The sequence below is a fragment of the Budorcas taxicolor genome, chromosome 10, assembly GCF_023091745.1.
Source record: "Budorcas taxicolor isolate Tak-1 chromosome 10, Takin1.1, whole genome shotgun sequence".
NCBI classification, from domain to species: domain Eukaryota; kingdom Metazoa; phylum Chordata; class Mammalia; order Artiodactyla; family Bovidae; genus Budorcas; species Budorcas taxicolor.
In genome coordinates, this window is record NC_068919.1 from 91030622 (window position 1) to 91055000 (window position 24379).

Genomic DNA, 24379 nt, shown 5'->3' on the forward strand with positions numbered 1-24379 from the left:
TCCCATAGGGCCTATAACATTTAGGTTTATAGGTAGTGATGTCAATTAGTAAACAGTCATTCTTCAGGCTCACTTCTTCACAAGTATTACCCAAAGCCCAAGTTCTAACATATGGTTCCAAGTCCATTTTCAGCAAATCTTTGGAAAAAGGAAAAAAAAAATTCACCTCTGTTACACAACTATATTGTATGTGTGAATGTATTTAATTAGTCATAAACATTAACTAGTTAATATATCAAGGGCAGATATTAAATGTGAAATGTATAGGGTATACCCCAAATTCTGAAACTTTCTATTAGTCAGAACTCTGAGATCATTAACCACCCAGCTGAATACCTTGCCACAACAGGTCACGTATGTAGCTAATAGGTAAATAATACAGATGCCTATAAATAAATTATAGAAAATGTATATTTGAGACACTACAAGCTGTTAGGCATTACAGTAGCAGGATATGTTTTTGAACTCCCAGAGACATGGAAACTTGTGACATCAGGGTTATTTCATACAAATTGCATCATACTTCTCTTTCTCTTCTAACAAACCAGGGATATATACTCGGGTTACTGCCAAATGAAGAAAATTTTCACTTACTAAACTGGGAAAGCCTACTCCAGATGGTAATCTGAAAGCATCAGCTATTTTCTTTTTCAAACTAATAGGTCCATTCACATAATACTTTATAAATAAGTTTCTCATGACCTAGAAATTTCTGATAGGCAGTCAGGTAAGGATGAAAAATACTAAAGTTATGTATAAATAAAAAGAATACAGTAGTGCTGTTATCAGATTACATATATCAAGCAAGAAGAAAAATGCAAAAAGGATACAGTGAAGAATTAAGGATTTCTCACTCAACAGTACTGTATCCAAATATCATGGTTTACATTACTTTGGTAATCATACTCCTTGCTTTGAAAAAGACCAATTTTCAGTTTTATTATATTAGTTAACAAAACTGCAAAGTATCAAGGATTGTCTTTCAAGGGGAAGTGGTCACTACAAATTCATCTTCTAACTTGTCATGTAGATTAAACAGACAGACGGATACACTTTTAAACATAGATCGTCTTGGAAAGTTTAGTGAAGAGAGACCAGACATCCTGTTTCCGGATTTGCCACTGAATCTGTGCAGATCCCAGGATACTGCTGATTCTTTCCCAGGATAATGCTGATTCTTAACTACTCCAAAGCCAAGGCCTGGACAACTAGGCTCAAAACCTGGCTTCACGGCATGTCAATGTTACACACATGGTTCAATATGGCAAGCTTGTTCAGCCTTCTTATCCTCAAGTGTCAAAGGGAAGAATATCACCTGCCCTGCTGACTCTCAATAAAGTTTTAAGGAACAAAAGAGTGAAAGGAAACATATTTTGCAATCTGAAATATATGGCATAACTATTACCTGAAATACCTAGCAGTGGACCTAATTCACCAGACTCCGTATTATTATCTGGCATTAAAAAAACAAACAAACAGAAATAAGTAGTAAACCATTTTAACCAGTAAGCTACTTCCTGTCAAAATCAAGAAAACGTGTGAGAAGTTAAGCGTGTTTCATTATAATCTGGAGGAAATGGAGAAATATCTTCTAAATCTCCTTTAAATTTATTTATTTAGCAGGAAAAGAAAATGTTTCTAATAAAAGTACAAAGTTTCTACACAGTTTCAAAGTAAGTTATTAGATAATAGCTACTAACAAGGACAGGACCAAGATTCCCTTTGCTGGCTGATCAAATTCTACCTGGCAAAAGATGTGACTCACCCCGGGTAACTACTAACAGTCAAACATTTTAAGTCAACACTAAATTGTGAACCAAAACCTGATTTTTAAATAGGAGAAAAACTTTTTAAGCTAAGAATGAGGCCAACACCTTGTATAAATAAGCTATTTAATGAATAAAAAAGCCAACTGAAAGTCCATGTATTCAATCTATAAAACTATCTCACTTTTATTAACGGCACCAATTTCATACTTCCTTTGATCAAACAGCTACTAGCAGTGCTTCAGGAGTTACACCAAGTTTTAAAGATCTGGTCATGAACATAAATTAACAAGAAAAGGGGAGTCAGGGGCAGACTTTAAAGCATGATGTTGGCAGTAAAGTAACTGGCATATGCTTGTTGCTTTTTTTTATGTCTTATCATATTTGCTCTTCATGTCAGCATGCACATCTACATTGTTCTAGTTCGGGTTAAGTAAGGCTTTAGCCTCTACCAGAGAAATGTTTCCGCAGTTTAATCTAATGGAAATCAGAGCAGACGTTTTTGTGAACCTAGTCCTTTGCTTATATGAACACAACCCAAAGATATAACAATTTTATTATTAACAGTCTTCTATTATAATCTACTGGGAATCCCAACTGTTGATTAAAAGACTTCTTCAATCATCATCTCCACTGATATGACACTTAGATATGTGAAATCTGGTCAAAAGAAAATGCAGGAAAATGTTTATATGCTTTTTCTTTAAATTCTGGAAACTGAATTCAGAGGGATATACACTGTGTTCTTTACTATTTCTTACACTTTAGTGTGAAGAATCACTTGTGCAGCTTGTTAAACAAGCCGATCCCCTAACCTGTTCCAGACCTAAAACTGCATTTTTAACAAACCATAAGACAAATTCTGATGCAGGTGGTTCCTGGACCACAGGCACTTTACAGCACCGATTTCATACTTCCTTTGATCAAATAGCTACTAGCAGTGCTTCAGGAGTTACACCGAGTTTTAAAGATCTGGTCATGAACATAAATTAACAAGAAAAGGGGAGTCGGGGGCAGACTTTAAAGCATGATGTTGGCAGTAAAGTAACTGGCATATGCTTGCGGCTTTTGAAATGGTGTCTTACACCACATTATGGATAGAATTTTAGGTTTAGATCCTTATTTTAGAAGCAGAATGACGTTACAGCACTGACTTACAACTAGGACAGATAATTTGAGGATTCAAATAACCATCTGGGAAATTTTCTGTTGGGGAAAAACAAAAAAAAGCGTTGACATTTATACCGTGCCTTGTTCCAAAAAAATTTAAAGCCACGGAACAGCTGTTTCGTTAACTGAAACCAATTAAAATTCAAAAGCTTTACTGTACTAATTCTTTCTTTACCAACACTTAGAAACACTAAGTGCTTCTTTACTAACACTCCCAAAACAGACGTTTTCAGATGTTGGCAGAATAAACTATTAAAGAAGGGAAATGGTAATTTCCACAGCTAGGGTATAAATTAGCTAATTGAAAAACAATACAAAGGCACATGAATCTATTTATGCAAAAAAAAAAAAGTTAAATCTAGAGGCCATCCATTTTACACTGATAAAAAAAAAAAAAACCACAAGTTTTTTTCTTTTCTTGAAAAATGACCGTCAGCAAACATGGGTCAGCTCAGAAACCCTGTGACACAGTAAAAAAAAAAAAAAAAAAAAAGACACTTTCTCAGGAATTATTTCTTTAAAAGGGGTACCAGACTAGGGACGATCACATCAAACGCCTCCGGTTTTTTTTTTTTTTAAATAAACAAAGAGACAGGATCATCTGAGGTGCCATGCAAACCCAACCAAACATTATCAACATCCTGCTTTTTTGATGGACCTGGCTCTGCCCAGGGGACAAGCTCAGGTTGTGCGAAGTTTCTAAAGCGACGGAGCACAGCATCTCCATGGCAGTCGTCGGTCCCTGAGCTGTCGGGGTTCATGCCCATAGAATCAGTCCTCCTTCCTAAAGAGTCGTGCAAGTTTGTCAAGTGAGGAGAGGCGTGGGCAGTGTGTCGGGGGCCGACCCTTCTCTTCCTCCCCTCGTAAGCTCCCCTCAACAAACACTCTGGCCCCGGGCATCCCAAACCCAACAGAGGACCGTGAGTGACAGGCGAGGGCGAGGCTGGAGCCCCCACGGCCCTGCCACGGGAAGGAGGCCGGGGCGGGGGGCGGTGGCTCCCGGCCTCCAGTCCGAGGGGGGCGGATACTGACCCGAGGACGCCAAGGCCGAGCCCAGCAGCACTGCCCAGAGCAGCACCGTCAGCCCGACCCGGACCCGCATCCTGCTCCCAACAGCCGCTGCCACCCCCCGGAGCTGTCTCTTCCGCCTCGGCCACCACCAGCTCAGCCTCCGCCGTCGCCGCCGCCGCCGCCGCCTCGCCGCTGCGCTTCCTGCTCTGGTCTCCTTCCTCCACCCCTTCCCAGACCTCCCTGCCCCAGCGGGCAGCCAATCCACGCCCGCCGCCGCGTACGCCTCGCCCAATCGTCGCGGCCCTCCCCGCCCACCTCATTACCCCGCCCCCGAGGTCAAGGATTCTACCAATCGCGACGCGCGATTGTCACACTGGCTTTCCGGTTGGACCACGGCCTCAGAGACATGGCCCCAGCTAATTGGTAAGCTCCTTGGTTTAACCATCCCGGAATCGGAGCGAGAGCCCGGAATTGGACGAGGGTAGTCACCCAGGAGACTACAATTCCCACAATGCACTTCATGGGCCTCTCTCTCTGGTGTGGCCTCTTGGGAAACGTAGTCCGTCGTGGAGCAATATTTAAAAGCGCCGATTCTGTAGACGTTAAGAGAACTTAGGTAACACCTGAACCAGACGCCCTCTCAAGGCCATGAACCTAGAGGTTTTGTTTTTTTTGTTTTGGCGCCAAGTAAATATCAAGAAGGGGCCTCTCAGGTGGTGCAAGTGGTAAAGAATCCTGCCAATGCAGGAGACCTGGGTTCGATCCCGGGGTCGCAGAAGAACCCCTAGTGGAGGAAATGGCACCCCACTTCAGTATTCTTGCCTGGATAATTCCATGGACAGAGGAGCCTGGCAGGCAACAGTTTGTGGGGCCCTCAAAGAGTCCCCCGGGACTGAGCGACCGAGTGCACAAATATGAAGAAACACACATTATAAGGTTAAGAGTCTGTAGTGCGTTAAGCTCTTCTTCCTCTTAGTTTTATTTAGAGAGTTTGGATTGGGCATAGTGATAACAGCACTGATGGAAAAATACAATGGCTAGACTGAATGCGAGGTATTTCTTTTTAACTTAAATGAAACAGTACCTGGTATTGGGATACCAGGTTGGCACTCACTCACCGGCCTCTTTTCCCCTTCAAAACAAAAGGAAATAAATCCTACCCAGTATCAGAAAAACATCTACTTCTGCTTTATTGATTATGCCAAAACCTTTGACTGTGTAGATCACAACAAACTGTGGAAAATTTTTCAAGAGATGGGAATACCAGATTACCTTACCTGCCTCCTGAGAAATCTGTATGCAGGTCCAGAAGCAACAGTTAAAACTGGACATGGAACAACAGACTGGTTCCAAATTAGGAAAGGAGTACATCAAGGCTGTATGTTGTCACCCTGCTTATTTAACTTACATGCAAAGTACATCATGTGAAATGCTGGGCTGGATGGGCACAAGCTGGAATCAAGATTGCCGGGAGAAATATCAATAACCTCGGATATGCAGATGACACCACTCTTACGGCAGAAAGCAAAGAAGAACTAAAGAGCCTCTTGATGAAAGTGAAAGAGGAGAGTGAAAAAGCTGGCTTAAAACTCAATGTTCAAAAAACGAAGATCATGGCATCAGGTCCCATCACTTCATGGCAAATAGATGGAGAAACAATGGAAAGAAACAGTGACAGACTTTATTTTCTTGGGCTTCAAAAATCACTGCAGATGGTGACTGCAGCCATGGAACTAAAGATGCTTGATCCTTGGAAGAAAAGGATCAACCTAGAAAGTATATTAAAAAAGCAGAGACATTACTTTGCTGACAATTGATCTAGTCAAAGCTATGGTTTTTCCAGTAGTCATGTATGGATGTGAGAGTTGTACTGTAAAGGAAGCTGAGCATGGAAGAATTGATGCTTTTGAGCTGTGGTGTTGGAGAAGACTCTTGAGAGTCCCTTGGACTGCAAGGAGATCAAACCAGTTAATCCTAAAGAAAATCAACCCTGAATATTCATTGGAAGGACTGATGCTGAAGCTGAAACTCCGATCCTTTGGCCACCTAATGCAAAGAACAGACTTATTGGGAGAGACCGTGATGCTGGGAAAGATTGAGGGCAGGAGGAGAAGGGGATGACAGAGGATGGGATGGTTGGATGATATCACTGAGTTGATGGACATGAGTTTGAGCAAGCTCCAGGAGTTATTGATGGACAGGGAAGCCTGGCGTGCTGCAGTCCATGCTGTCGCAAACAGCCAGACACAACTGAGCAACTGAACTGACTAACAGATCATGTCAATGCTAGTTATTTTTACAAGGGTCACCAGATAATAATAATCTGGAAAAGGGGGCCAACAGTCTTTGAAAAACCCTTTCACACATTTGTGCTCATCACTCTCCTTTTGTCAGTTAGAGTGTTCTCTTCATTGACTACCTATGTCTTAGGTTGACTAGGTTCAGGTATCTAGGGTGACATATTTGGAGATAAAGGTGACAGTGATTACATTGCCGAAGTGGAAATAGTCTTGTGTGTTAAGTACCAACTCCAGCATGCTCTCACGAGGTAGCAGGGCAGTGGCTTAATGCTCCTGCTCCTTCAAAAAATTGTGTCATTATGTTTTCCTTAGCATTCACCCACAGTCAGCTCTTAGGTCTGGAACCTAGACATTCTGAGTTCGGGATTTTGGAGAAGTTCACACTGGACACGAATCTTGATACCATTTGTGTTCCATCTTCTCTGATGAAGAGTCCTCTTTTCTAGGAAAAGGATAAAAAAAACTGTTGTTCAACATTCACATTGGAGAGGACAAAGGACAAATACTCTCCCATGAAAAAGAGTTCTCTTTTCTAATACTGTCTTACCACCATTCATCTCTATTTTTGTCACTAACAGTGCTTCCTTAGAGTTCCTCTGATTTTTAAATTATAGAGTAAAATCTAGTATATTATGTGGCCATTTTCCCCTTTCTCACTGAAAACTTCCCTGCTGGCCCTCATTTTCCCTTACCTGCTTGATGCACCTGAGTTCTAGCCATATTCACCAACACCATTCTCTCTTCCCTCTAACCTAAACTACATACCACGGCCAGATTAATTTTCCTTAAACACTGCTTTCATCTGCTTTTTCAAAAATTTCCAGTGGCTGGCTTTGTCATAGAATAAAAAAAAAAATTAGAACTACTGACAAAATAGAAACTTGTACAGATAGTTCTACTTTCTTGGGGGGAATTATTGGGAAAGAAACTTCTGCCTTCCACAAGAGAAGCAGTGATTATCTGATTAATAAGATTGAGGAAAGCTCACTGTTTGGTTAAGATCTAACTTCATCTTTTTTCATCTTTTTTCTTTACTGAGTGCTTCTTACATTGCAAGCCCTGTGCTAGGCACTGCAATGATAAATTGCCAACTTCTCCTTTACTATTAAAGGATTTCTGCATTAATACTCTCTTGTTTTCTCTTGGGCTCCTTTGCCATCTGCCCACTGCTCTGCTGCTGCTTCTTAGCCACGACCCTGGCATCTTCCCAGTTTCAGTGGCATTTCATCTTAGCTGAGCCTTCTTTCAGGCCAGTCTTCATTAGTCCTTATTTCTCTAAGTGTCTACAGAACAGTCACAAACTTGCCTTTTAAATTAGTGGTAGTTTGCTGAGACCAAAGACAATTATACAATTAAGTGTATAGGTGTATAGCATTGAACTTATCATCTACTAGCCTTAGATGATTGTTCATTGATTAATTATGTGTGTGTGTGCTCAGTTGCTCCATTGTGTCCAGCTCTTTGTGAGCCCATGGACTATAGCCTGCCAGGCTCCTCTGCCTGTGGAATTTTCCAGGCAAGAATTTTGGAATGGGGTGTCATTTCCTCCTACTCCAGGGGAGCTTCCAGACCCAGGGATTTAACCCAAGTTTCCTGCATTGGCAGGTGGATTCTTTACCACTAGTGCCTCCTGGGAAGCCCTGACTAATAGATACACCTTACCAATAAAGTGTTCTAACAATATTTTCAAAGCACATGTTGTGTACCATAGATTAATCTTAAAATATCTACCATAATTTTATCTTACAGGAAATATTAAGGAGCCCTTGTGCCCCTATTAAACAGGACATTTACTTCACTCCTATTCACCTCATCTGAAAAACAGATATGTTGATCATTCCCTCTTCACCAAGTCACTAACTAGGTCTATTGTGAAGTTCAAAAGAGATAGGGGTGAGGAGGAGTGATTTCTTCATTACAGAATTGCCTACACATGTTATTTCTTAGGAGAAGGCAATGGCAAGCCACTCTAGTACTCTTGCCTAGAAAATCCCATGGATGGAGGAGCCTGGTAGGTTGCAGTTTATGGGGTTGCCATGAGTCGGACACGACTGAGAGACTTCACTTTCACTTTTCACTTTCACCCGTTGGAGAAGGAAATGGCAACCCACTGCAGTGTTCTTGCCTGGAGAGTCCCAGGGACGGGGGAGCCTGATAGGCTGCCATCTATGGGGTTGCACAGAGTTGGACACGACTGAAGTGACTTAGCAGCAGTAGCAGCAGCAGCAGCAATTATTTCTTACTGATTCTTTGAGGCAAAGGAGCAAAACAAGTTAAAATTGGTTTTTATTAAGACTGATAAAGTTAGCTTTATTACCTTAATTTGAAAAGGGTTTAGAGCTGCTAAAGCTATTGTCTTAGGCCAGCAATGAGTTACTGACATGTTCTGAGACCTTAACTCCCTGGGGAAATTCTAAGCCTCATGAGCAGGTCTATAAAATGGTGTGGGAAAGCCAGGGTTATTTTGTCAGTCTGCTACCTTGCATGATGATTAATTAGTGAAAAGGTTGTAGATTTTCCATGACTTTATCCAGACTGAGCATACACTCCTCTCAAGGTTTCCAGCCAACGTTCCCGGTTAAAGTTGTGTACTCAGTCAATTTGCACAAAATGTTAGCATTATTTATTAATTCATAGACTGCTTTACTATTTGCTCAGCTGTCTGTACCCTGTTCTATTTGCTCATGTCAGTGTTCTAGGTCATTGTTACAGATTTCCAAGTTACAGAACACCTTTTTGCTGTGCATTACGACACAGCATAGGACCCAGAGGAGGTAGACAATAAGTGGCTTGTTATTCCATTGAAATTCATGTGACCTTGTTCTATTGAAATGAATCAAACAATCCATAACTATTCACAACCTCTGGAACATATTGAACATGTGAATTCAGCTTGCTCTTCGCTTAAGGATGGTGAGATAGCCCTCAGAGCCTTTTCCCGAGAACAGAGTGATGATCAGCATCTCTAGTCAAGTATGCTTACCCAAGTTATTTTTAGAGATCTATTTGAGTTGGCAAAAATGTGTGAAGGCTGCCAGTGCTTGAATTATTGTATTTGCCAGTGCAGGATTAGGGAGAGAGGAGGAATTGTAGGTTTTCCCCTCGGGGCTTGGAGAAAAGGTATTTTCTTTCAGGTAGATGAGGGGAATCAAAGTCATTATTTTTATGTTTGTTTTTCATGGATAAACGAAAATATAGGTCCTTGCATCATTTTGTAAGGTAAAACCTAGCATCTCTTTCTGTACATTCTGAGCTCCTTGAGTAAGTGGATAATTGTTTTATATTGCATAGTATCACCTGGAATTCTAGATTGTATATGGCAAGTCAATAATTTGTAATCAAAACGAACAAGCTTTAAGTGTTCCAGTCACTTTCTATGATTATAACTGTCTCATAGAAGTCAAGTGTAGATCCAAGATTGCAGAGACGTGTATGCAGTATACTACCCAAGTGTGTAGCAACAGACTGAATGGGGTTGGGTGTGTGAGTGTAAGGCTCTGTTTACCAAGTTTCATCCAGAACTGATATTTACTTTGAAGGTGTGTATTCTTTCTGAGCAGTATTGACTCACAACAGATAAAGGAAAAGTCAGGATACCTTTGTATCTTGAATAAACAGACAGGCATCATTTGACCTGGTTTTTTCATAAATTTAACTTCCCTGGTGGCTCAGATGGTAGAGTGTTTGTGCACAATGCAGGAAACCTGGGTTTGGTCCCCGGGTTGGGAAGATCCTCTGGAGAAGGAAATGGCAACCCACTCCGGTATTCTTGCCTGGAAAATCCCATGGACGGAGGAGCCTGGTAGGCACAGTCCATGGGGTTGCAAACAGTCAGACACAACTGAGTGACTTCACTTTCTTTTCACTTATTTCTGGAGAAAGGCTGGGTTATAATTAAATTTCAGTAAGAATTTGATTAAGTGAACCTTAGAAAATGGAGATAAACCAATGGGAGCTCCATTAGATTCAGAATACTTAGCTCGTCTGTAGATGGCAGTTTGTTTCATTTGTGAATGCTGGGTTAGGAACATTATATTCATAGGATAATCTTTCCTTTCTTCCTTCAACGGTTCAACAAATATTTGGGTGGCACAGTCAATGCCCTCCAGGCAAAGATCAACCAAACGAATACACCAGTCATTGAACTGGGTTTAGTACTCACTGCAATGAGGAAGAACACACACACCATATGGTGTCTCAGGATGCCGTGGACTGCTCTTTGTTTATCCTTCCCAGTCGGTCATGGGAGGCCCTTGATACTGGGGATTCAGCAATCCACACAACACACAAAAGTTATGGAGTTTATATTCTAGTAGGAGAAGAAAAAAAGAATAAATTATACTATATTAGAAGATGAGAAATGCTCTAGAGAAAACCATAGAACAGAAGGAATTAGGATTCGAAGGGGAGGGTTGGGACGACTTAAATTTAAAGAACGGAGGTCAGGAGGTTTCCCTGTAATACACATATCTGATGAGCATATTAAGCCATAAAGATGTGAAAGTGAGGAACCTTCGGGAATAAGGAGAAGGAAACAAAGGTTCCAGGGGAAAACGCCACCTGTTGTGTTCTAAGAGCAGCGAGGAGGCCAGTGCTGCAGAGGGGCTTGCAAGTGAAGGGGAGATCAGAGAAGAGATGGGGCCGGATGGTTTAGGGATTTGGCGTCAATATTAAGGGGTCATCAGAACACTACTTTTTAATACTCAGAGACTGACTATCTGGAAGTGTGGCTTGAATAAGAGCCTAGAGCTTTCCCCTGTGGCGCGCTGCAATGACCAAATTAATTACACAAACAAACCTCTTTGTTAATCGTTTGGCCAGATGCTAAAGTGGTGGTTTCCCTCGTAGCTCAGTCAGTAAAGAGTCTGCCTGCAGTACAGGAGACCTGGGTTAGATTTCCGGGTAGGGAAGATCCCCTGGAGAAGGAAATGGCAACCCATTCCAGTATTCTTGCCTGGAGAATCCCATGGACAGAGGAGCCTGATGGGCTACAGTCTATGGAGTGGCAAGAGCTGGACAGGACCGAGCGAATAAGCACGCAGCAAGCGTATCCTAAAGTAACCAATTAAAACAATTGTATTCAAAAGTTTGATTCATAGGAAGTTCTTACACTGGTTAGAAATTGATATGGAAAAGTATAAAATAGCCATTATCAAGAGAAGGATGGTCAAATAAGTATTTTCAAAATATTGAAGTAATACTGTAAATGCAATCCCTTTCAAAGTAAATTAGGAATTTTGATCATCTCCTATACTTGAATAGGCCCCCACCTATGCTGGGATGACTTCATATAAATCTAACTCAAAGAGGTGCATTGACAAAATACTAAATATATGTGTTAAATATATTAAAATAATAATCATCAAATATTAATATCAATAAATTTAACAGTAATTAAACAATTAACTAAATAAATATCAATAAATTAAATGCAAATTAGTAAATTAAATATATATTAAGAAATCAAATATATATCCATATATTCATGGTAAACATGTGTATACACAAACACACCTGTATATAATTAAAACAATTGAGAATAAATTGCAGACATGATGCGTCTTTATCCCTACATGTATTAGTGTGTATTTTTTGAAAACAAAGACTTGGAAATCCCATGGAGAGATGTGCGTGGCAGGCTACAGTCCATGGAGGTCACAAAAGAGTCAGAGATGAGCGTGGCAGGCTACAGTCCATGGAGGTCACAAAAGAGTCACACCACATAGCTATTAAACAACAACAACAAATAATCACAGAACTGTTATCAAAGTTAGGAATTTACCACTGATTCAATACTGTCGTCTAGTCTACCAGCGTTATTCAGATGGTCCTGGTTTGTCATGTCTCATTAGTCATCCTTTAATGTGCTACATTTAATGTGGTAATCCTTGTGGATTATTAATGTGGTACAGCTCTTGAAGGTGTGTGTATGACTGTGTTTTCCTGAACCTCACTATATTGACATTTTTAAAGTGTTTAAACAAGTTATTTCCTAGAATGTGCCCTAATTTCAGTTTGTGCCATTACACACATTTGGTAAGAATACCTTAGAGGTGATGCTGAATTCTTCTCAGTGCATCACGTCAGGAACCAAACGCTGTTGGTTAGTCCAAATCCTGGCAGTAATAATTTTGATCAGGAGAGATGTCTTCACCATATTTTTCATTTGTAATTAATATGTATCTTGTAGAAGGTACTTTGGGACTTTGTAATTATCTCATTAGCCCTCAAACATTCATGTTTCTTGCCTGAATCAATAATTACTATGGTGATTGACAAATGGTTATTTTTTAATTCCATCATTCTTTCTGAATTTATTATTAGCTTTCCAGTGTAGGCAGAGCATTATCTTTTAATTTATTTATTCATTTAATTAATTTACATTGGTACAGACCCATGTATCCTTTCAATTCAGTTCAGTTCAGTCGCTCAGTCATGTCCGACTCTTTGCGACCCCATGGACTGCAACATGCTAGGCTCACTGTCCATCACCAACTCCCGGAGTTTACTCAAACTCATGTCCATTGAGTCGGTGATGCCATCCAATCATCTCATCCTCTGTCATCCCCTTCTCCTCCCGCCTTCAATCTTTCCCAGCATCAGGGTCTTTTCCAATGAGTCAGCTCTTCGCATCAGGTGGGCAAAGTATTGGAGTTTCAGTTTCAACATCAGTTCTTCCAGTGAACACGAAGGACTAATCTCGTTTAGGATGGACTAGTTGGATCTCCTTACAGTCCCAGGGACTCTCAAGAGTCTTATCCAACACCACAGTTCAAAAGCATCAATTCTTCATGCTCAGCTTTCTTTATAGTCCAACTCTCACATCCATACATGACTACTGGAAAAACCATAGCCTTGACTAGATGGACCTCTGTTGGCAAAGTAATGTCTCTGCTTTTTAATATGCTGTCCAGGTTGGTCATAACTTTCCTTCCAAAGAGTAAGTGTCTTTTAATTTCATGGCTGCAGTCACCATCTGAAATGATTTTCAGTTCAGTTCAGCTCAGTTCAGTTCATTTCAGTCCCTCAGTCATGTCCGACTCTTTGCGACCCCATGAGTTGCAGCATGCCAGGCCTCCCTGTCCATCACCAACTCCCGGAGTTCTCTCAAACTCATGTCTATTGAGTCGGTGATGCCATCCAGCCATCTCATCCTCTGTCGTTCCCTTCTCCTCATGCCCCTAATCCCTCCCAGCATAGTCTTTTCCAATGAGTCAATGTTTCACATGAGGTGGCCAAAGTATTGGAGTTTCAGCTTTAGCATCATTCCTTCCAAAGAACACCCAGGACTGATCTCCTTTAGAATGGACTGGTTGGATCTCCTTGCAGTCCAAGGGACTCTCAAGAGTCTTCTCCAACACCACAGTTCAAAGCATCCATTCTTTGGTCCTCAGCTTTCTTTATAGTCCAACTCTCACATCCATACATGACCACTGAAAAAATCATAGCCTTGACTAGACGGATCTTTGCTGGCAAAGTAATATCTCTGCTTTTTAATATTGTATCTAGGTTGGTCATAACTTCCCTTTTAAGGAGTGAGCATCTTTTAATTTCATGGCTGCAATCACCATCTGCAGTGATTTTGGAGCCCCAAAAATAAAGTCTGACACTGTTTCCACTGTTTCCCCATCTATTTGCCATGAAGTGATGGGACCAGATGCCATGATCTTCGTTTTCTGAATGTTGAGCTTTAAGCCAACTTTTTCACTCTCCACTTTCACTTTCATCAAGGGGCTTTTTAGTTCCTCTTCACTTTCTGCCATAAGGGTGGTGTCATCTGCTTATCTGAGGTTATTGGTATTTCTCCCAGCAATCTTGATTCCAGCTTGTGCTTCTTCCAGCCCAGCATTTCTCATGATGTACTCTGCATATAAGTTAAACAAGCAGGGTGACAATATATAGCCTTGACGTACTCCTTTTCCTATTTGGAACCAGTCTGTTGTTCCATGTCCAGTTCTAACTGTTGCTTCCGGACCTGCATACAGATTTCTCAAGAGGCAGGTCAGGTGGTCTGGTATTCCCATCTCTTTGTTCACTAGCTTATAATCTTCATTTTCATTATTGTTTTGATGTTCATATTGCCTCAAATTTGGCCAGTGAGTACTCCTTCAAACTGACTCCTACAACTTTTTGACATGTCCCCATCATTATTTATTTTTTTGCTTTTCCTAAGTCAGCACTGGAACCAGACATTTCTCCAAAGAAGCCTGCTTTCTTTCAGTGAAGAAGTGCTTACATTCCAGGAATACCCATCGCTACTGTGGTTTTAATGCTTCTAAAATCTCTGAGTCTCAGTTGGGAAGTGCGTGTCTGTGTGTCTGTGTATGTATATACGCACGTGGATGCACACACACACCTATAATACACATATACATAGCCACACACATCTGTACCTGTTTCTGCATTTATCTTTCTATATATTAAAACCTCTGAGGAAATGAACATCTGACATCCAGAACTGAGCCATAGGAAAAATAGAAGAAAGTTTATTTGTAGTACTGTATTCTTGAAAAAAATGATCCAGTGAGATCAGGATACTAGCTCTTCTTTTCTCGACATAGATGACACGGTAGCAGTGGATTGCATTCTGAACAGCTGCTGCAAACTTCGTGCACCGGCCTACACTCAGGTTCTGTGCTTCAAAAACTCACAGTGCCTCTTCAAATAAAGACAACTCCCCTGCCATTTCCTGCATCACGAATCTCTGCAGTTCTTCAGTTGTTTCTCCTTTCTCTTGTCTCTCTCTGTTCTTTCTCTGGCCCTCTAATCACACCAGGTCTTCATTAGTGAGCTCCTCACGCTGCGCAGCAAGGAGTTCGTGTGCACCATCTTTTCACCTTGCCCCACCCTCTCAATGATTTTCACCTTTGTTTCCATCGTTATCGCTTGGTGCCTCTTAGCAGGACCAGCTACATCACCATTGCTTTTGTGCTTGCTTCTAGATATCCTGGGCTTGAAAGAAAGATACTGTACTATTGTACGCTATACAGTATTATACAGTAAAGTATACAAAAGCAAAACCACTCATAGAGGATACATGCACATGTCAATGAACGCCAGACACATGAACTAACAACACGACTGGACATAAGAACATGTGTTCATATCTTTGACAGTTTGCAACTCGAACGTTCATATGTAGTGGAAGTGTTGTAGATATGTTTTATTTATTTTTTTTATAGTTTTTTATTTTTTTAATTTTAAAGTCTTTAATTCTTACATGTGTTCCCAAACATGAACCCCCCTCCCACCTCCCTCCCCATAACATCTCTGTGGGTCATCCCCATGCACCTGCCCCAAGCATGCTGTATCTTGCGTCAGACATAGACTGGCGATTCAATTCTTACATGATAGTATACATGATAGAATGCCATTCTTGTAGATATGTTTTAAAGTGGATACAACTGGTAGGACTGCAAAGGCTTTCAACAGCTGAGGAAAATTGTTTGATAGTAGTTCTTATACATCAAAACATACACTTTCAAAATACCCACCTTCTGGTGAATGGATAAACAAGCAGTAGTATATTTAATCAATGGAATACTACTCAGCAAAAAAAAAAAAAAAAAAAGGAAAAGACTGACTGGTTTGTGCACATCATGGATAAATCACAAGAACCTTATGTCAAGTAAAATAAACCAGACAGAAAAGAGAGTACGTTGTTCATGATTTTATTCATGTGGAGCTCAAGAACAAGTGAAACTAGTTATAGTGAGGACCCTCGGAATAGCAGCTGCTTGGTGTGAGGGTGGGTAGGGCCACTGGCAAGAGGCAAGAGGGAAATTTTGGATAAAGACACCTTCAATAGTCTAGTTAGTGGGTAGTTCACATGATACATTTGTCAGAATTCACAGATCCATGCATTTTACTGTATGCAAATGATATGTTGGGGCAGGCAAAATAGGAGCCCTCCCAGAAGGTGTTCATGTCCTAATCCCCAAACCTGTGACTATGTCACCTTATAAGTTGTAGGACTTTGCTGATGTGATTAAGTTAAGGGTCTGGAGATGGGAAGATTCTCCTGGATTATCCAGATGGTCTAAATCATAATCATTCTTACAAGAGGGAGGCAGGAGGCTCTGTGTCAGAAGAAGATGTGACGGTGGAGGCAGGGGTGATGCCATTGCTGAAAGGGAATCATGTGTCAAGGGGCAGACAGCCTCTAGAAGCTGGAAAAGGCAAGACATGGGTTTTGCCTTAGAACCTCCAGAAGGAACATGGCCATGCTAGTTTCTTGATTTCAGCCTTAGAAGGTCTAGTTTTGGACTTCTGACATCCAGAACTGTAAGAGTATAAATCTGTGTCCCAAACCACTAAATTTCTGGTAGTTCGTTAAAAAGGTGAAAGTGAAAGTCACATCTGACTCTGCAACCCCATGGACTGTAGCCCACCACCTGCCTATTCCATGGACTTCTCCAGGCAAGAGTACTGGAGTGGGCTGCCATTCCCTTCTCCAGGGGATCTTTCCAACCCAGGGATCTAACCCAGGTCTCTTGCATTGCGGGCAGATTCTTTACCATCTGAGCCACCAGAGAAGCCCATGAATACTGGAGTGGACAGCCATTCCCTTCTCCAGTGGATCTTCCTGACCCAGAAATGGAACCAGGGTCTCCTGCATTACAGGTGGATTCTTCACCAGCTGAGCTACCAGAAAGTCCATAGCCACAATAGGAGACTAATGTATACCTCATTTTAAAATGTTTTTAAAAATACAGCTCTTAAAGAGCAGTCTCACATGCTACCAAAAAAAAAAAAAAAATAGCCACATTGTAGAGCAGATCTGGGTTCCATTCTGGACTGTGTCACCTGCTAGCTCAGCCAGGGAACCTTTGTTAAGTTACGTAACATCCCTGAGGCTCAGTTTCTTAATCTACGAACTCAGAATCACTAAATCACTATTGCCTTGCTTCTCAGACTTGTTATGAATACTAAAAGCAATAAAATAAGAAAAGATTCTGTCCACAGAAAACCGAAAAGGTTAACTTCATTATTGCTGGACTTGTCATCCATCACAAATGCATGACTGACCAATGGTGACTGGGCAGTTTGAATTTTCCCTCTGGTATGAAAGATAATTACAGTAGAGGGGCAAAGGTCACGTGGAGAACTTATCAGGCTATTCTGGTTCAGGTTTTCAAAAACAATTTTTTATTTTGAAATACTTTAAGACTCAAAAGACATTGCAAAATAGGTTATTCATTTTCAAAGAGTGCTTATTACTTCTACTTATTCCACTCCTACTGGCAATCTGGACAGATCCTAGATTTGCTGTGTCCAGTCATATTGGAGTAACTAAGTAACAACAGTAACTAAGGTTTGCTGTGAATTCCCACTGTGGTAGCACTTGGCACACTTGGTTGTCATTTGCACTTGATACTAATGGTAACATGAGGGAGGTGCTTCCGTTTTTCCTATTTTGTAGACAGAGAAACAGGCATAGAAACGGTTAGTAACTTCTCCAAGCTGAGTGTGGGCACCATGATTTCAGCCTGGCTCCTGACTTTAGAGACCAAGCACAGACAGGAAGAAGGTATCCTCCCCGTATCACAGAATCACTTAGAGACATTTCTATATTTTGTACACAAATATACATGCAAGAGTGCTGGGAGCCAGCGTGAGGAACTCCGCCCATGGCAAAGGTCATGAGGAAGGAGGCTCAGCATACGCAAAGGCGGGAATCGAGCCTCAGGAAACCCCCTGTTCCCGAGCATCTACCCCCAAAACCAGAGCCTGCCTACTTTACTGTTTTATGCTCTCACCTATACCTCTGACTTTATGGGGGGCTGACCCCCATTACCTCTCTCGGAGAAGGAGTTAACTTACAGCTCCAAGTCAATAAAAATTCTTGGGCGTGACAAGAGTGTTTTTTCAACTTACAAACTCCTCTGAAGGTTATCTAGCCTGCCTGTACAGGTTCGTCCAGCCACATGTGGTTGTTTACAGCCTCCAAACTGTGAGGGGCACGAGATGTTTTAGACTTACTAAAGGCAGATTCTTTTGGGAAGTTAGAAATTATTAGTATAGTGGGTTGGTTAGGAATTATATTGGTGAAGGGTTTTTCATTTGTGATGCCAATAATTGCCGCTAAGTTTCCATATTCCCTGCCCTGGGTGTGACAAGTGTGTCTCAGGTCAAACCTCTCTGCTGGCAGACTGGTTTGTGTGACAGGATTATCCATACTCTTGCCACTACGCACATGATTGTTTACTACCTCTCAACCATAAACAGCACAGAGAGTTTGGAGTATTTTGAAAATCTTAATTAGCATAGGGCTTTTTTCATTGTTGAGTCAGTGATTGCCACCAGGTCTCCATATCTTTAGGCACCTGGGAATATATTAATGTATTTGGAATATAGAAAAGGAAATATAGTAGTTTTTGATGTTAGCAATACTAGACCTTTTGAGTTAATGAATTTTCTCTTTTGTTATAGATCACTGTACTTTGTTATAAATCACTGTGTCCTTTCTATGCAAAAATGTAACTTTATCACTATCTTAAGACTAAATAGATCTTAAGGGAAACATTGGTGAAGGGTTTTCATTTGTTGGGCTGATGTTCGCTGCTAAATCTCCATATTCCCTGCCCTTATAATGAATATAACTAGCATATAGGAAAAATAAGTATTAACCTTTAAGATTAATCATGTTAACCTTGGGTTAAATAAATTCCTTTCTTAGTTGTAACCCACTACACCCTCACCCTATAGGAATCCAACTTTATCTGCTACCTTCAGAGGGTGGTGCCTGGTTTAAGAAAAAACACCCTTGGAAAAATAAATTTTTTGGTTATCAGAAAGAAAGGACCATAAAATGTCAGCAGGCCTCATGGCCAGAAGATGATGTAAAACCTCTAAGACCTTTCAGTATACATTTATGTGAAGCACCTGATTTTGATAAAGGTCAGGATTGCTGACCCCCGTGTGACTCTAAAATTTCCATTTGTCTCTATATGTAACAGAAGGTATATAAGCAAACCTAAAAAATAAAGAAATCGGATCAGTTTCTGGAAAGACTGATTCCCCCGTGTCATTTCTTTCTTGCTCCGCATTTTTCTGGCTGAATTCCCATCTGGAGCGTGGGTGCTCGCCATGTCTACTTACTTGCCCCGGCTTTTAAGTTCCACGCGAGAAGGAACCCAAGGAGGGGTACCTTCCGATATTCAACTGGCGCTGGTGGCCCAACGTAGATGGTGCAAATTCCTTGTCTTGGAATTTTATTGGTATCCTATGTAAACCAAGTTATTCAGCCTCTTTTTCTCCACTAATATTTCCTACTAAACTATCCGTTTCTAATCTCTCTCTATATCTCTGTCTATATCTGAAATTAAATAAGTTCTTTCCTAGGACACCAACTCCATCCCCGCTTCAAATTACCCTGGATCCACTGGGGCTGGACCCTGGCACAAGAGGGCTTCCCTCCTGGCTTGGTGGTAAAGAATCTGCTTTCCAATGCAGGACATGTGGGTTCAGTTCCTGGATCGGGAAGATCCCCTGAAGAAGGAAATGGCAACCCACTCCAGTACTCTTGCCTGGAAAATCCCATGGGCAGAGGAGCCTGGCGGGCTACAGTCCATGGCGTCATGAAGAGTAGGACATGACTGAGCAACTAAACAATGATAGATGCAAAAGGAGCGCACGCACACCTATGAGGGATGGGCTTTTGTGCTAAGTCAAGGAATAAAGGCAAAAAAGGGTTTATGATGAAAAGAGGGGAGGAGAAAAATGGAGACCATCTGAAAACAGTAAGCAACTTAAGCAATTTTTAAAAAGCCCTTGGGACTTCCCTGGCTGTCCAGTGGTTAAGATTCCACCGTCCAATGCGAGGGGTGGGGATTCGAACTCTGGTCAGGAAGCCAAGATCCCACATGCCTTGGGGCTAAAAAATAAAACAGAAGCAATAAGATAATAAATTCAGTAAAGACTTTAAAAATGGTCTGCATCAAAAAATCTTCAAAAATAAAAATAGAAGCACTGATTAGTTGGCAACTAAGAAAGAGGGTAACCTGGGTGTTTTGTCCTAGAGCAGTCTCACTCAGTTCAGCTCAGTTCAGTTCAGTTCAGTCGCTCAGTCGTGTCCGACTACTTGTGACCCCATGGACTGCAGCATGCTAGGCTTCCCTGTCCATCATGAACTCCCAAAGTTTACACAAACTCATGTCCATTGAGTCAGAGATGCCATCCAACCATCTCATCCTCTATCGTCCCCTTCTCCTCCCACCCCCAATCCCTCCCAGCCTCAGGGTCTTTTCAAATGAGTCAGTTCTTCACATCAGGTGGCCAAAGTATTGGAGTTTCAGCTTCAACATCAGTCCTTCCAATGAATGTTCAAGACTGATTTCCTTTAGGATGGACTCGTTGGATCTCCTTGCAGTCAAAGGGACTCTCAAGAGTCTTCTCCAACACCACAGTTCAAAAGCATCATTTCTTCAGCACTTAGCTTTCTTTATAGTCCAACTCTCACATCTATACATGACCACTGGAAAAACCATAGCTTTAACTAGATGGGCCTTAGTTGGCAAAGTAATGTCTCTGCTTTTTAGTCTCACTAAAGGTACCTGACACCATTTTCAGTTATTCATGAATTCTCCAGAACACCTTGGGAGTTTAGTCGGGGAGCAGGCAGGACAGGGGCCTCTAGGAAAGAAGGTCAGGTCCCTATGTCCACTCCTCTGTGCCCATTGGCCAGGCCTCCACCGTTTTCCTCATCAGAATCTCTCACTTGTCAGGCTTAATAGCAATTAAATTCATCTCCAAGTTCTGGCAAGTCTTGTCCCCTAATGTTTCTTGAAAGTTTTGCTCCCTTTTCTATTTCAATGGCCACCGTCCTAGTCACAGCTCCCATTACTTCATGCTACATAAACTAGCTGACGGGACCATCACTCATCATATGCATTTTCCTCAAACTCTCTTGCTTAAGAAGTTATAAGGGGGGCTTCCCTGGTGGTTCAGTAAAGAATCTTCCTGACAATGCAGGACACACGGATTCAATCCCTTATCTGGGAAGATCCCACATGCCACAAAGCAACTAAGTTCGTGTGCCACAACTACTGAGTCTGCGTTCGAGAACCCGGGAGCGGAAACTACTGAGCCCATGGGCTCCAAGTACTGAAGCCCACACCCCCTAGAGCCTATGCTTTGCAACAAGAGAAGCTACCACAGTGACAAGACTGTGCACTGCAACTAGAGAAAAGTCCACACAGCAAGGAAGACCCAGCATGACCAGACATAAATAACTTAAAAAAAAGAAGCTGTGAGGGTTTCCTGTAATCATGGCCAATGAGTTAAAATTCCCCCGTGTGACCACCAAGCATCTTTTTTCTCTCCTGCCCTCTACATCTCTGATCTTATGTATTTTCCTCCTAATATATTTGGATTAGGGCAGCTTGGGCTGCCGTACAAAATAATATAGACTGGGTGGTTTAAGGGACTTCCAGGGGCCACTGGTGGTAAAGAATCCACCTTCCAGTGCAGGAGACATAGGAGACTAGGGTTCAACCGTTGGGTCAGGACGATCCTCTGGAGGAGGGTACGGCAACCCACTCCAGTATTCTTGCCTGGAGAATCCTATGGACAGAGGAGCCTGGTGGGCTAAGAGTTGGACATGACTGACATGTCTTAGCATGCACACACGAGTGGCTTTAAGAACAGAATTTACTTCTCACAGTTCTGAACGCTGGAAGTCCGAGATTAGGGTGCGTGTTGCTGGGTTCTGGTGAGAGCTTTCAAAAAGGCAGACAGATGCCTTTTTGTTGTGTCCTCGTAAGGCACGGAAAGTGAGTGAGCATGCCCTCCGATTCTGATGACTCATTTTAGGAGGCCACTACAGGACCCCACCCTCATGTTCTCATCTAACCCTAATCACCTCCTGAAGTCTCCATCTCCAAACGCCATCAAGTTGGAGGTTTAGGGCTTTGACACATGAATTTGGGTGGCGGGTGCACACAGCTCAGTCCATAGCAGCACATTCTGCTTCAGATGCTATAACACTGCTTGGACTCTCCTGTACTTCCTGTATCTCTCCTCTAGCTGCATTACTTGCCCTCATTTTCTGATAAACTTCCTTTCCAAAGATAAATTCTAAAGTCTAAGAAGCATACATCCAGTTTAATCCATCTCTTGCTGGACTTCTCCGTTTTCATAAAATATTCCTTTGTGCTATTTTAGTTTGCATGTATTTGATCTTAAGCATCTTGCTACATATTTTATTCTAAAATTATAATTGGGTTGTAATGAGGCAAGTGCCATTTCTTGCAGAATAAATACTGTTATAAAGAGAATCTCTTTATTATGAAAAGATTTTGACAACCTAACTAATGGACTACTTATCTTTAGGACTACAAGACTCCATTATAAGCAAGATAGGGAAAAAAGCACAGTAACTGGGAGTCTGTTGTGGCAAGATTTACAATCATAGAATTTTCAAAATTTATCTCTCACCTTACGCATTTTTAAAACCTCATGCCTTAAGAAGTGACTTTAAGATCATATAACAAGTTAATGATAGTGATGTAAACCTTGATCTCTTGATTTCCAGTTTAAAGTTTATTTATTAAAATGGTTTTTCATTGGCTGGTGTATCACCTTTCTATTGCTGATAAACAAATTATAACAAATTTAGCAGCTTAAAAACACATTTATCATCTCATTGTTTCTATGGATCAGAAGTTCTGGAACAGTTTAAATGAGTTTTTTTGTTAGGGTCTTGCAAGGTTGCAGCTGAGGGTTCTCAGGGGTCTCAGACCTGGTTTCCTTCTCTGAGCACACGTGGATGTTGGTAGCATTCATAGCTTTGAAGATGAATGAGAAGATGAATAAGGCAGCAAACTCACTGCTTTTCCAAAGCCGGCAGAAGAGTCTATTGCTTCAAATCCCAGGACAGTAAATTTTCAAAGGGCTCATTGGACTAAGTCAGGCCCACACAGGATGACCTGCCTTTTGATGAACTCAGTGTCAACAGATTAGAGGTCTCATATTGGTAAAAATCCATTCCCTTTTGCTATATCATGTAACCTAATCATGGCAGTGACATCCATCATAACCAAAGGTCTTGCTTCCACACTCCAGGCCAGGGTAGGTACACAGTGTTAATGTTTAAAAACTAGGTAAAAGAGCCACAGAGAAAAACAAAGTCACTTCCTGTTTGATTTCCTAAACCAAACACCTTATTGATGTGTTTCTTTCCAGCCATTTGTACTCATTGCTGTCCCTTTTGCCCACTAGGGTTTTGTTTTTCGCTTTAGACACAGAGTCATATAGTGTGTGGAAAGTGGCAAGTGTCGGTCGCTCAGTCGTGTCTGACTCTTTGCGACCCTTTGGACTGTAGCCTGCTAGGCTCCTCTGTCCATGGGATTTTCCAGGCAAGAATACTGGAGTGGGTTGCCAGTCCCTTCTCCAGGGGATCTTCCCAACCCAAGGATCGAACCTGGATCTCCACAGCATTGCAGGCAGATTCTTTATCTTCCAAGCCACCAGGGAAGCTCTAGAAACATAGTCATATAGTATATACAACTAAACATAGAGTCATATAGTATATACAACTAAACATAGAGTCATATAGTATATACAACTAAATTTGACACTTCATTCATTTGGTTTTATTTCATAAGAATTTGAAAATGTTATATATTCTGTGCCAGCACCGCCCCCGCTCCTTGATCTACTGTTTTCTTTTATTAAAAATGTCTTTCCAGTGGTGGTGGGGGTGGAAAATATAGATAAGCAAAAAAGAAAAAAACAAATCAACTGAAATTGCAAGATTTAGAAGTCACATCACTCAGGAAAAAGATTTTGATAGCTCTTTGAGGGGTAAGGTGAAGTCCTGAGTTCCAGGATGTTTGATGATATCAAGACTTCAGAGAAGGGCAAAGCTGCTCTCAAACAGGAGGGGAGGAATCTGGAGTTCCTGGGACTGTGGGAGGAGGGGGTAAGGAACAAAGGGAGGACAAACTAGAAGCAGAGGAGATGATGGCTGTCAGACATGACCCCCGCACCCCTCTGCTCAGCTCAGTCTTCATTGCGTCTCCTAAGATTTCAACTTAGGAGTGCTCAGGACTTGCTTTAATGCAGGGCTTCTCAACCTTGGTTTGACTGGCATTTTGGGGCTGGATAATTCTTTGTCGCAGGGGCTCTGAG

The 24379-nt window shown here is 41.5% G+C and overlaps 1 protein-coding gene across 2 annotated transcripts in view; it reads right to left on the reverse strand.

Moving 5' to 3' along the window:
- Positions 1–4120, reverse strand: part of SEL1L (SEL1L adaptor subunit of ERAD E3 ubiquitin ligase) — a 61728-nt gene extending 57608 nt beyond the window's left edge. For both annotated transcript variants that reach the window (XM_052646547.1, XM_052646546.1), the window contains exon 1: positions 3969–4120. In XM_052646547.1, coding sequence (XP_052502507.1) covers positions 3969–4038 — 70 coding nt within the window. In that variant the 5' untranslated portion in view covers positions 4039–4120. The remainder of the gene's footprint in view (positions 1–3968) is intronic.
- Between the last annotated feature and the right edge of the window lie 20259 nt (positions 4121–24379).